The sequence below is a fragment of the Acinonyx jubatus genome, chromosome A2, assembly GCF_027475565.1.
Source record: "Acinonyx jubatus isolate Ajub_Pintada_27869175 chromosome A2, VMU_Ajub_asm_v1.0, whole genome shotgun sequence".
Classification (NCBI taxonomy): domain Eukaryota; kingdom Metazoa; phylum Chordata; class Mammalia; order Carnivora; family Felidae; genus Acinonyx; species Acinonyx jubatus.
The window spans coordinates 69419967-69434162 of record NC_069383.1 but is presented as its reverse complement, the minus strand read 5'-3'; the positions used below and the strand labels follow the sequence as shown (position 1 = coordinate 69434162).

The following is a 14196-nucleotide window of genomic DNA, read 5'->3' as shown; positions in this document are numbered from 1 at the left end:
ACCCAATGACATATTACTATGTACCCAGCAGATTGGCTAAAATTAAAGAGAACAAAAATACCAAACATGCATGAGAATATGGCACAAGAACCCTCACGCATGGCTTATGAAAGCATAAACTGGACCTGCCTAACACTATCTAATGAAGTTGAAGATATGCATAACCAATGATCGTATAATTCCATTCATAGGTATGGAACCCAGGGAAAATCCTACCCATGAGCACCAGGGTACAAGAATGTACAAGAATGCTCATAGTGGCAGTAATGGCAATAGCCTGAAACTAGAAATTTCCAATACCCAGTAGGATGGATAAATTGTGAATTTCTTGTGCAGTGAGCCAGAACACAATAAAATGAACAAAAGACAGCTAAACATCACAACATGGCTTATTTTCACAAACATAATGTTGAATGAAAGAAGCAAGTCATAGAAGAATATGTGTTTATTATTTCATCTATATAAAGTTCAAAAAAATGAAACTATCTTGTTTACAGATATATAAAAAGGTAGCAAAACTCTAAAGAAACACATATTAGGTTCCTCTGGCAATGGGGAAAGACAGCAGGAAAGTGGAGGTCTTCTCTGGCTCTGGGAGGTGTTTCATTTCTTGACCTGGAATATGACTCTGTGGGTGATGGCTTTACAATATTTTAAAAAACTATACATACATATCTTTATATATTATGTAATGCATGTTTTATGTTACGGGTTGAATCTCAGCCCCACTTCCCCAAAAGAAGATAAAGTAAAACCTTGGATTGTAAGTAACTTGTTCTGTGAGTGTTCTGCAAGATGAGCAAACATTTCTAATAAATTTTAACTTGATAAACGAGTGATGTGTTGTAATATGAGTAGTACATGACGCCTAACATCACACGATCACAACCAAGCCAATGGTTCTTGAAATTTACTTTGATACATGACTGCTTTGGATTACAAGCATGTTTCTGGAACCAATTATGCTTGCAAACCAAGGTTTCACTGTATGTTGAAGTGCTAATCCCCAGTACTTCAGCATGTGATCTTGTTTGGAAATAGGGTTGTTGCAGATGTTATTAGCTGAGTAGGAGCAGGATGTGCCCCTACCACAGTATGACTGGCGTCCTTATAAGAAGATAGCCGTGTGAAAACACAGACACAGACACAAGGCCATGGGAAGATGAAGACAGACGTTGGAGTGATACACCTATAAACCAAGAACACCAAGGATTGCAAGCCATCCCCAGAAGCTGGGAGAGGCACGACCCAGAGTCTCCCTTAAAGGCTTCACAAGGAACCAACCTTGCTGACACCTTAATTTCAGATTTCCCGTCTCAAGAACTGTGAATAAATTTCCATTGTTTCAAGCAACCTAGTTTGTGGCACTTTGTTATTACGGCAGTGCTAGGTAACTAACACATTGTATTTGCTTTCTTTCTTCTTCTTTTTTAATGTGTATTTATTTATTTTTGAAAGAAAGAGAGAGAGAGCGCACAAGCGGGGAAGGGGCAGAGAGAGAGAGGAAGACACAGAAACTGAAGCGGGTTCCAGTCTCCCAGCTGTCAGTGCAGAACCCACCGCAAGGCTCGAACTCACGAACCATGAGATCATGACCTGAGCTGAAGTCGGACGCTCAGTCTACTGAGCCGCGCAAGGGCCCCTACATTGTATTTTTACATTAAGACTATTTTTAAAAAGGTTCCAAGAATTTATATTTATGGTGTCTAATTTCTTGAATAAATCACAAAATCTAAAATAAAAAAGAAATCATCCTACTTTATATATTCTCTGGAAAAGTTACACTCAAAGATACAATTCGAATATAAAAATAAAGATCGCCTATTCAGAAAAGAAAACTATGCAGCACATCTAGTTGTACCAACAGGTCAAGGATCAATTGTAAATGTCCAAGTACATTAAAAAATAAAGGATGTGGTTTGTTCCAAGTTGGCCTGTAAAAATTTCATTCTGACCCTTTGATTCCTTTCCTTACTGGAAATTCTCCAGTGTCTGAAGTGACCCCACATTTGGCTTTTGGGAAGACATTCTTATTCATTCCATTTCCCTACAGAGCAAAGAAGGGCTGACCTGGAAAGACACCTGACCCAGAATTTCTCAGGGGTGGAATACTGATGAACACAGATGACTCTGTACGAGACCGTCTTTGGTTAGAATTCTGCTTTCTGCAAGTTGGGAGTACAGGCAGCCTCGGAGTTTATAGAACAATGTGCTTTCAGAAACCTCACCGGGGGGTTGATTTTGTATAGGATACTGAGCATGTTTGTGGGAGTATTGCCTTTCTCAAGCAGTTTCCATGTGACCAGAGGATGCCATAAAAAAGGGCATAAAGGAGCAATCCATGAAAAACCAATTTTTAAAAAATTAACAAAACAAAATGCAATGTGATTTCTCTACTACTTTCAAGTTTTCAAATACCAAAAGAGAGCAATGCACAGAAAAGACTTCTAGAAAAATGAGGTAGAATAGTACAGTAGTAAGAGATTTCAGAGCCAGGCTATCTGCTTTCAAACCTCCGTTCTACTGCTTCTTAGCTTGAGGGAGTTATTAGCCTCTCTAAGTACAAATTTCTTCATCTGTAAAAATAGAATAAAAATTGCCCCTATTGTAAAGGGTTGCTAAAAAGATTCGATAAGGCACTATATGGAAAACATTTAGCTCAGAATGCTGCACATGGTAAGTGCATAGTAAATATTAGTTGCCGAAATAATAATAATAATAGTAGTAATCGTAATAATAATAATACCTTTCCAGATTTGTACTTGAAGTAGCTATAAAAATTTCCAGTAGAATTGATTATAGAGTAGGCCCCCAGGGGTCATCGCGTTCACTCCATTAAATTAGGCAAGGAAGAAAATTTCAGGTTCTTAAGTTGACCATTTTAGTACTTAACATTCTCTATCAGAAAAATAAAATTCACCTCACTTTCCTGGTGTGTTGGATAAGTGGGTTTGGTTAAATAATTTCTGTGGGACGTTCCAAATACTACAAATTTGTATTTGTAACAGCCATTATCAACCATAAATCAAATATGTCTTGAAGTCACTGTCTTTCTTTCAATGAGTATTTCTATTATACTGGCTTCTACCCCTTTCCAAACAAAATATGACCGTTTAGGCTAGTTTGGTGGTCAGTGTTTGTGCTTTTTGTTTTTCTCCAGTGTACCCCAAGGGGGCCTTGCACTTGAATGGCTCTAGTACCTGCTGTTTTCAGTCAGAGCTGGGCAAGTTCCACAACACTCAAGTTTGCTTGGACCAAACTTTCAGGTTTCCCAGCTTTGAAAGAGAAGAACAGGATTTTGTGAAATATGCAAAGAAATGGATGATTTTTAAAACCAACTGTCTGAGCTTCAAAGGTTGCAGTATAAACTTTCTTTTCAATGATATTTGCTATCTTATCGATAAAAGCTATTTAGTTATAGGAATCACTTTGTATTTCCCCATCCATCTGGGGGTAAGAATTAAAACTCAAGGAACTGTGCTCCAGCTTTTCTGCGGACATCCTCCCTTCTCTCCCTACCCCTACCCAACCCCGGTACATTTGCTGATTGTCCAGAAGATGGCACTGTTGTTTCAAACGCCTGGTTTCCCAGGAGACCAAGTTACCCTGGAAAGAACGGATCCCGTTAAGGCAATCAGAGGTTGAAAGGGAGGCGGTGAGAAAAGTCTCTTGAACATGGGAAATAATGGCAAAATATGTTTGCGAAATTGTCTTCCCCAATCTCCCTTTCTAGGGGCCAACGTGAACATGAAGACAAACAACCAGGATGAGGAGACGCCCTTGCACACAGCTGCCCACTTCGGCCTCCCTGAGCTGGTGGCCTTCTATGTGGAGCACGGTGCCATCGTGGACAGTGTGAACGCCCACATGGAGACCCCGCTGGCTATCGCCACCTACTGGGCCCTCCGCTTTAAAGAGCAGGAGTACAGCAGGGACCACCACCTCATCTGCCGCATGCTGCTGGACTACAAAGCTGAGGTCAACGCCAGGGATGACGACTTCAAATCTCCCCTGCACAAGGCAGCCTGGAACTGTGACCACGTGCTCATGCACATGATGCTGGAGGCTGGTGCGGAAGCCAATCTCATGGATATCAATGGCTGTGCTGCCATTCAGTATGTGCTGAAGGTCACCTCTGTGCGCCCAGCTGCCCAGCCTGAGATCTGCTACCAACTGCTGTTGAACCATGGGGCTGCTCGAATATACCCTCCACAGTTCCACAAGGTGAGGTTATATCTAAAGGTGCCAAGTATAGAACAGGGTAGTCAGTAGGGTTCCCAGAGACCTCAAGGATGGTTTGGTCTCAACTTTTCTGGTGACTCAAGCTTATTTGAGGCTTGAATCTTTGGGCTAATTCCAACTGTCCTCACATTTGCACACACAACCCTGGCTACTTTGTCGTGGTCCAAGTTTGTTTGAAATCTGGGGCTGAGAGCTAAGAATGAGAACGAGAGTGGCAGATATTTCTCCATGTCTCGGGTGAGCACCAGTGAATTGGGAGCAGCTTCTGCCAGGACTGAATTGAGAGAGATCAGAAGGCCACTTTAAGGCTATTGGAGAGGTCAGTAGTGTCACACAGGCAAATACTGGCCGTCTTTTAAGCAGAAGATATTTTAAATTACACATGGAATTGTTCCTGCTTTAAATTTTTATCTCTGCATTGTCTCCAGTAACTCATTCATTCTAGAGAAACCAAGCTATTCATGCCAGGAATAAAGAAGCATAGACTTTGGGGTCAAGCAAACTGAGGTCTTGCCACTTACCTAAGAATTTGACTCTGAATACATTACTAAACCTCCTGAGCTTCAAATGCCTCCCCTGTGAAATGGTTACACTCTGCCCTTAATTAATCTTACTGGTAGCACACAGGTATTTTCAGAGCCCAGGGGACGGTGCAAACCTTTCTTTACTCTTTCTCTGGAGTCACTGACAGTCTTTGCAGTCTCTGCCCCCACCCAGTCCCACATCTGTGAGTACCACTCCTTTGGTCTATGTCCATCTTCTTTCCCCACACACACCTCATTAGGCTGGCCATCTTCATAGTGCAACTTCCAGAAGACATACAAGTGATCTCTTTCAAACACAGCTCACTCCATGAAACATAATTTTCTGTGTATTTATGTTCTAAGGCCACCTTCTTTCTATAGAAGAGGATGGAGAGGGACGAAGGGCATGGAGCTTCCAGAGAAACGTACCTACCTCATTTAATTGTGAATAATAATAGCCTTCTCGGGGCACCTGGATGGCTCAGTCAGTGAAGTGCCCTACTCTTGGTTTCAGCTCAAGTCATGATCTCATGGTTCATGACTTCAAGCCCTACACTGGGCTCCGTGCTGATGATGGGGAGCCTGCTTGTGATTCTCTTTCTCTCTCTCTCTGCCCCTCTCCTGCTCGCTCTGTTTCTCTTAAAGTAAATCAATAAAGTCAGACAATTTTTAAAAAAGAATAGCCTTCTCATAAGTTTGTTTTGAGAATTAAATGATAATATTTTAGAAGTGTTGGCATTGTTCCAGGGCTGTGGTAACCATTGAAGAAGTGATGGCAATCCCTTTGCTATTATTACATATTTCTTGATCAGTAGAATCAGCGCTCTGGGCCTGGTTTACCCACAGGGTCCTTTCCAACCAGGAGAGACAACGTGTGAGACTGTCCAGAGGCGAACTATTGAGTTTTAATCTGAGACTCACTGCTGGTTGACTGCGGATGAAACAGGTCTCTGCAAAAGTAACTAGAATACCCTCTCCTCATTCCCCGTTGAGAGCCAGATTAAGGAGAACGGGCCTTCCCATGGAGCTTCTGTTCTCCAGCAAGAAGTCTTTCCTGCAAATGTGAAGAATGTCCCTTTCTTTTCACAAAGGCACTCCTCTGAGAGGTGACAGTGAAGAAGGTTAGAGGCAGAGGCTTAGCGATGAGTCCTGGCTTGGCCATTTACTTGCCGTGTGATGTTTGAACAAGTCGTTGATCTCTCAGATCTCAATTTCCTCATCTAAAAAATGAAGGTAAAAATATCAACTTTTCAAAAACGTTTCAGGAGTAAGTGAGTAAAATATGTTAACCATCCAGCCCAGTAGTGGTACTCAATAAAATGGTTTCCTTTCATACTCCTCCTCTCAAAACGCATGCTGGGTCTATTGTGGGAGTCCCTCCTGCCAGCCTAACTTTGGTGGCTCTACCAGCCTGTAAAATAGGTGTATGATTATGTGTTCCAAGGACACTATCCAGAGTTAGTGTGTTCTTAGTTGTGTTTTGCTTCTCTGAGTTCCTCTGGTTTAGCCATATGCTAAAGAGATTTAGGATAGAATTGGCTACCGGTTGATGGCTTGTATTATAAACATTTTTGTTGCTACCCAACAGACAGTGTGAGAGCACTGGCCCCCTTCCAAAGGAAAACTAAAGAAAAACTATTCAATTTACTATGCAGATGCTTCAAAGTGATTTAGCACAACTACTCCACAGCCCGACTTTCCAAAGAGAGAGTCATCTTTACGACAAGTAAATGACTGACTCATTTATCCAGAAGATAAAGTGATTTGTTCTCATGTGGATGGGGAATTCAGTTTCCTTATTTACAAGGAACAAGGTCAGAGCTGAAGATGCTGTCTTCCAAATACAAAGCAAATTTGTAGAGGGTGTATTTCACTGAAAGCCAATGTATAAATTACATAAGGGAAAAAAAAAAAGAATTATAGGGTCCGCAATTGCTTTCCAGGGTACAAAAGGACATTTGATTTTTTTTTTCTCAAAGCATAATTCAGAAGGAAGTGACACCCCAGGGAGCCAAGATTGGGTTTTCTTGTAGGGCAAGAAAGACATTTTTCTAGGGGAGGGAAATGTACATGAGGGTTTGGGAGAGGGAAGGATGATTTCTGCCGTTGAACAATGCTGCAAATGAAGCCCAGAATACAAGCAAGTTTTTTGATCATTAAGTACTTTTCTGCACAGATATATCAACATAAAAGGGCAGAGGTAGTCTTAAGAGTTTCTCTGCTGACGTGGCTTACAGAGGCGGCACTTGTAGGGGAAGGGTGGCAGGGAGATTTATCTTGAATCTGTTTTTTAATCTATGCTTTCAGGGGTCAGATGATGAGGGGAAGTATCCAAAGGTGTCTCCAGTTGCCACCAGCGTGGGAAGAAATTGTTGTCCAGTTGTTCCTCGGTGAAGAAAGAATAGAGATCCCAGAGACAGAAAGTGAAATTCATTGGGCATCTTCTGTTTTCCAGGCTGACAAAGAAGGAGCAGAATCTTCTCCCTTTGGGTCCACAATAGTCCTTTCTCATTTGATGGTCAAGGTTCCTGGGAATCAGTGTATTGTGATGATTTGGGGATTGCTGTCTCTTAAGGATCTTTATCATTGTTGTTGCCTAGTGTAATAATTATTGAAGCCTGAAGACAGTGTGTCCAACTATCTTAGTTCTGGAAGAATCCTGATGTGCCAGTGAAGAGAGCTGGGAGGCTGTCAGGCTCCTCAGAGGAGCATTTCCTGCTGTAAGAACCATCTTCTGTCAGCAGAAAACTTAGTGGTCAGTGTCAGCAAAACCTAATGACAGCAGTGGGAGCTTTGGACTTCGTGCATTGAAAGACTGCAGGTTAAGAACTACTTAATTCTTTTTTTTAGCCTCATGAAAGGTGGCAAGTTATCTCTCTGTGATATATGGGAGTATACCAGGCACAAACTGAGGCACCAGATGTGTGAATTAGGCTCCTGAACTATGAATGGATGGTGTTCTTGTAGCCATAACTTAGTTGGAACTTTTTCTGAATAGGGGCTATGAATGGTGTTGCCGAATAAAATACAGAATGCTCAGTTAAATATGAATTTTAGATATATAATAAGTAATCTTTCATATAAACATGTCCCATGCAATGTTTGGGACATGGCTACACTGAAAATTCTGTGCTATCTGAAATTCAAATTTAACCTGGCAGTCTGTATTTGTTAAATTTGCAAACCCTAGTTGGGAAGTAGGTAATGTGTTGCAAGATGTTGGTCATCTGTGATGAAGGTGTTGGCAGAAGGGGAAAGTAAGGAATATCTGGGGACAAATTACCTGTGTTGGGTATGTGAGCATTTTGTCTTTAAATGTAACCAGTGTGGCTTCCATGTAGAGTGAATGCACGCAGGGAATTAATGCAGAGCAGAGGCCAGTTTTCGGAGTGAACCCTGAAACTATGTGCTAAACCTCATTACAAGCTTTCTCATTTCTCCATACTTTTATAGCTTTTTGTTTTTATAATTCCAGTATAAATATATTTTTGATTCAAGCCTTGGATTAATTTCAGCTATCATCCCTGTACTAGTAACTCTGACATTTAAATCTGTATTTTGGATTATCAATTGATTACCAATGTACTTCTCACCACATATCATCCTTTCAGAAAGGATTTGTCTGGAGGTTTTTAGAAAAGGATGTCTATGGAGTTCCGGATAGTTGCTATTTTTATGTTAGCAGCAACATCTTTACATTTAAAAGAGAATTAGTTTGAAGTTTCAACAAAATTTAGCCTAACATAATTATGGTAAAGAGTGTTTCTTGTGTCAAAATATCTGTGCAACGAGATTTGTGTCCTTAAACTATTAATTTAAGGTCGTTACCTAAGAAGTAAAATAAGGAAATCAGAATATATTTGAAAGAACATTAAACTCAGATTAAGAAGACCTGAGATTAAGTTCTCATGCTTCCTTTTACTATGTGCCTCTCTGGTTTCAATTTTCTCCTCTCCAAATTGGAGGCGTGGGTGTTGAATAACCTTTAGGGTCTCTTGGGACTGTAGCATTCTATGACACTGCGTTAGTAGTTTATAACGAGTGTGCAAATTAATTTGTCAGCCTCAGATTCTGTCGGTCTCTTTCACCTGGAACTACCCATCTGCCATCCTCATCCCAGCTGTAGAGAAAAGAGCAGCCACATTTGCCTCCATTTTCTAAGACCAAGGTGCTGAAAAATTACTACCCTAACAGCCAAGGACCGAGATGGAAGTTCTTCTAGCTACACTTTTTGTAAACACAAAAAATGATGACTTTTCAGAGGTCCTTTAGCAATGGCTCTCTGGCTTCAACCCACCTCCTTACTCCCTATGGATTGATGATACAGGATTGCTCTTTATTTGTTTAGGCACGGCTGAAAAAGTCATGGTCGGCAGCTCAGTTTTGGGCACTCTGCCCAGAATATGTATGTGAGTGGTTCCTATGCATTAAGCAAGTATTTATGTTGTGTTCATTTGGACCCAGCCACTTTGACTGATTTAGAGCTTCAGTAGATACAGTTACTCTGTCATGGCTTATAACGGTGCTTCTTAAATATGAGACAACTAAAAGCAAATGAATGCTGGAATTGCTTCACCGTGGCTTATGAGGGCTGACAACTTATCAGGAATTGTGTGAGCTGATTGTTAAGTGCAGCCATTATTAAAAATTAAATAAAATAAACTTACAACAAGTAAAGTATACTACAAACAAAGATCATAGGTATTTAAAACACATTATTTTCCAATTATTTTCTTTATATTTCTTAAAAAATTTTTTAATGTTTATATATTTTTAAGAGAGAGACAGAGCACAAGGAGGGGAGGGGTAGAGAGAGGGAGACACAGAATCTGAAGCAGGCTCCAGGCTCTGAGCTGTCAGCATACAGCCCAACACAGGGCTCGAACCCATGAACCACAAGATCATGACCTGAGCCGAAGTTGGATGTTTAACCAACTGAGCCACCCAGGTGCACATCTTTATATTTCTTAATCACTTTACTCTATATATCAATGCTCTTGATGTTACATGCATCTATTATACCTGTGTAGTGGAAATATTATATTATGTAATGATTTGTTACTGCATATTTCTTACCAACCATACATTCAGTGACCTCAGGTTGGTAGCTGTGAATAGACCATGATGGGAGTATTTACACCACAGAAATCAGCAAATGCTACTGACCAGACCTTGATTTGTTACTTTGTTGATGTCTAGACCTAAGAAATTAATGGGGTGAATGTTACTAATACAGATTAAATTTAAATGTGTGGGGGCTCCTGTGTGGCTCAGTTGGTTAAGTGCCTGACTCTTGATTTGGGCTCAGGTCATGATCTCATGGTCATGGGATCAAACTCTGTGCTATCAGCATGGAGCCTGCTTGGGATTCTCTCTCCCTGTCTCTCTGCCTGTCTCTTGTGCATGCACTCTCTCTCTCTCTCAAAATAAATAAATAAACATTTTTTTAAAAAGTGGGTAGCACCAAAAAGTGAGGAAGTATGATTCCAGTATTCGAAAACATTTATATATTTCAACAAAAAATTACTCATGTCATTGATGAATGAGTGAAGTTCCAATATTGTCCTCATTGCCTCACATTTGTGGAACAATTACTCTTCCGTGTAATAAAAATATCAACCAACATTCACATAAGAACTACATGTGTTATTCAAAGGCAGACATAGATTTTGGCTATGAATGCAATTCAATATCCGTACAAAATCGATACAAAATCCGTGAAGGCATTCTGTGGGAACCAATCAGCTCTACAGAATTGGAAATAAAGAGTATTGGACATTTTATTATTTATAAATTGCGGGCTGCACATTATATTGGTAAAAATTTATAATGCATTTATGTACATATAAATATACACAGGTTTTTTTTTCCTCAGAAAGCCTGTAATTGAACATTTTTTTGCATACCACTGACTCAAACCTCTATTTCAATAAAACTTCCTTATTCCTTCTTGAGACCTTCTGGTTGGCCTGTTTGCTGGGGCTGACACAGTCCTCTGCTGAGGCCATGCCTCCTGATTTGAAACTGTGTTTCAATAAGTTCTTAAAAATCTTTCTTTCCTAGAATTCCCACTCCGATGACTCTGCTTCATCTCAACATATTTTGTTGTTCCTGATTCCCATTGGGTCTTGGCCATTGGAGCTGGGTTTTGATTTGTTATAATAGAAAAGAACTGCCATCTCCTTGGTCCCATGTGTTTGTAAGGGAAGTTCTGCTAAAATAACCCTCCCCACCCCAAACCTCTGTCTCCAGCCTTATCACTTTCCACTTAACCTACTGATAAGTTGGGAGGAAGAACTGAACTTGCTTGATTAACTGTGGGCCTAGAGAATACCTGAATTCTTGGTTCTTCCTTGTGGTAAGCTTCTAGGAACACCCTCTTTACATCAGGCAAAGGCCTGTAGTTTGGTGATGCAAATTTATATTTGGGGTGTAGTGTAAGGAAGCTTGATGTGGCCCCATAATTCAAGATATTATATGTAATCAATTGTATTAATAATAAAAACGACATTCTGATCTTGGATTGTCACCTTCATCTTATTTTTTAATAGGTTCTAAAGTCAGGAGGGAAAGTTATTTATGGGGTCTCTAAAACCATGTATGTTAAGGCACCAAGGTCTTGAAGATAAGAATAGATCAGCCCTAGTTACAGCTGTGTATCCATCCTCTGTCTCTCACAAGCTGATTCCTCCCTGTTTGAATCCACCCAACTCTTAGTAAACTGGCTTTCTAATCAGATCTTGTGGTATCTAATCTGTCTTCATCTCTCTGATCCTCATGGCTTTGGTGATAATCCAGCTTCCAAAGCTCTCCTAGCTTGATGTCTTTCACTCTGACAGGTCCCGTTTTCTTTTGACCTTTGGAGTCACACAGACCTGAGTTTGAATCCTAGCTCTGTCATTGATGAGCTAAATAACCTTGAGTTTAAATTTTCTTAGATTCTAAATCTGTAAAATGGGTATAAGTGTAGAGCTAATCTCATAAAGTTGTTTGAAGATTGTGCAGGTAAATATGCAAAGATTTGACATAGTCCCTGACAAATAATAAGTACTCAAAAAATGATAACTACAACTTTTTTCCTTCTTCCTCTCTCCTGCCTATTAGGATTCCTCAAACTTTAGACCATGGTCCTCTACCATTTGCATTTATTCCCATTTAGAGCATTATTGAGCCACTTGGCTTTAGCCAGCACATTCTTTAATGATGTACAAATCTCCACCTCCTTCTTGGCCTTTTCAGTGGAGTGCTATCATGCACATTTTTGACTGACATTAAGACATTGCATATGACATATCCTCCTGTCTGGGACCTGACAACTCCCCAATTAGTATACCCTTCCAACTTGTTCATTTCTGTCAGTGGCACCCCCATATGTCCTTGATCTCAGTCTTGAAAGTTGCATTCTCTACTCCCCATGTCTGAGTAGTCATTAAGCCCTACTATTCTTTCTCAGAGCTTCAGTTACCATCCATTCTCAGGACTGACAGTGAAGCTAGCTGAGAAGCCGTTTGATACACCCCCATTCAGCCTCCTCACTGTTCTATGACCTTCATATCCTTGTTTTCTCCTTTGTGCTTTTGCTCATGATGCCCAAGGGACACTTGATGATCTTTAAGTTAGTCTTTTATTATTTACTGGCTTACATTGCTCTCTCTTTGAAAAATGTGTATCTTTTCTCTTCAACTAGGCCGTAAACTCCTTGAAGACAAAAAACAGGTCATAAACTTCTCGGAATTACTGTCATACTGCTAAACACAGCGCTCAATAAAGGCCTCCTAATGGAATGAATTGATTGAATATAACCCTTTCTTGTTAAGAAAATGTAATAGCCTCCTATGGCCTGTGAAGTCAGTCCCAAGCTCATCAGACTGGCAGTGCAGGTGCACTGTCAGCTGGTTCCATCTTACCTCTCTGAACATCAGCACTTTCCTGACATGGGCCCTCCATTCCGGTGACCACACACTCACACACTCACACACACACACACACACACACACACACACACACACACACACACGGCATTAGAATGATAATCTTTCTGCCTCACTTTTGCCTGGGGCCTCAAGCCAGTAGGTACTTAACAGCCCACACTAAAAAATGCAATTCTAGATCACTTATGACAAACTTGTAAAGGAGGTGGGGAAATCCAGTGTTGCGTCCCTTTGGCCAGCAACAGTAGGCTGAGGTTGGAAAGGACTGGGAAAGCAGGAAGAACTTCTCTTTGGATAAAGTTGTTTGAGTGCAAAGGCATGTGTCCCTTGTAATGTCAGCAATGGGGGGCTTTCTCTGCATCTCAAGTCCAGTGAAGAGAACTCCACAGTTTTCTGGAGTTTCAAGGGAAAAATGGAACCGATGTGTAACTCACAATGAGAAAATTTAAAGGTGAAAGTCTGTGGCTGGGGCTGCTTGTCTGTTGGCAAAGGAAAGAAAGGTGAGTAAATTGGGAGTCCAGAGTACTTTTGCTGCAGGTTGCCTATGGACCAGTTGGCAGACACATTGCAGGACCAGTTGGGTCCCTTTGAAATGAAAATAGGCCGTACTCAAAGGACTTCCGGAGAGGCCAATTTGGCAGAGAGAAGCTGGAGGTGTTCAGGTGGACACAGAAGCTGTTGGGAAGGGGTGAGGCTTGTAAGGGCAAGATGTGCATTTCATCAGGCTTCCACCTGCTTCGTTAGCACCTCGTTTTCACTTGCTCCTGAATGTTGAAGGGAGGTCCTGTGATTTTATTAATCTTCCCATCCGCCTTGGGGCTGGCAGTGTGTTTGAAAACTCAAAGGCGAGAGACTTCGCAAAAGCGTTTGAAGGCTGCAAGGAGCCTAACAGATCCATCAGTTCTTGGTGTCTTTGTGGGAATGAATGAATCGTACATGTGCGTTGAACAAATAAACCTGTCTGCTTCCTCTCCAGGTGATACAGGCCTGCCATTCTTGTCCCAAAGCAATCGAAGTTGTAGTCAATGCCTATGAACACATCAGGTGGAACGTGAAGTGGAAAAGAGCCATCCCAGATGATGACTTGGAGGTAGCGAATCCATTTGCTTCCCATGGTTTTCACTATAAAGTAGTTCAAGACTGCAGTGGAAGTACAGAATGTTCTAATTGAAGAACTGGCTTTCAGAATGCCTGTAAGACCTACTCGAATATTTATTTGTCACATGAAGCATATGGCTATAAAATGCAGGTGTGAGAAGAAGAATAAATAGATGCATCAAGTCTGTAGTGTTTGAGAATGTCTTGGGGGACTTTTCCATTTAAGGGCATGTTGAACAATGGTACAGAGGTGACAATTTTACTTTCTCCTCAATAATCTAGATACTTGAATAATAATGTAATAACAGTAATAATAATAATTGCAATTGCTCATATATAATATTTTTGCCAGAAGATGTGTCTTTCCTGTAGATCGTGTCATTCATTTTTCAATAGCTTGA

The 14196-nt window shown here is 40.8% G+C and overlaps 1 protein-coding gene across 1 annotated transcript in view; it reads left to right on the top strand.

The window, feature by feature from the left end:
• ASB4 (ankyrin repeat and SOCS box containing 4) overlaps positions 1 to 14196 on the top strand; it is a 60359-nt gene that overhangs the window by 42758 nt on the left and 3405 nt on the right. The window contains exons 3-4 of the mRNA XM_015066543.3: positions 3734 to 4224; positions 13674 to 13787. Of these exons, the coding sequence (XP_014922029.1) occupies positions 3734 to 4224; positions 13674 to 13787 (605 nt within the window). The remainder of the gene's footprint in view (positions 1 to 3733; positions 4225 to 13673; positions 13788 to 14196) is intronic.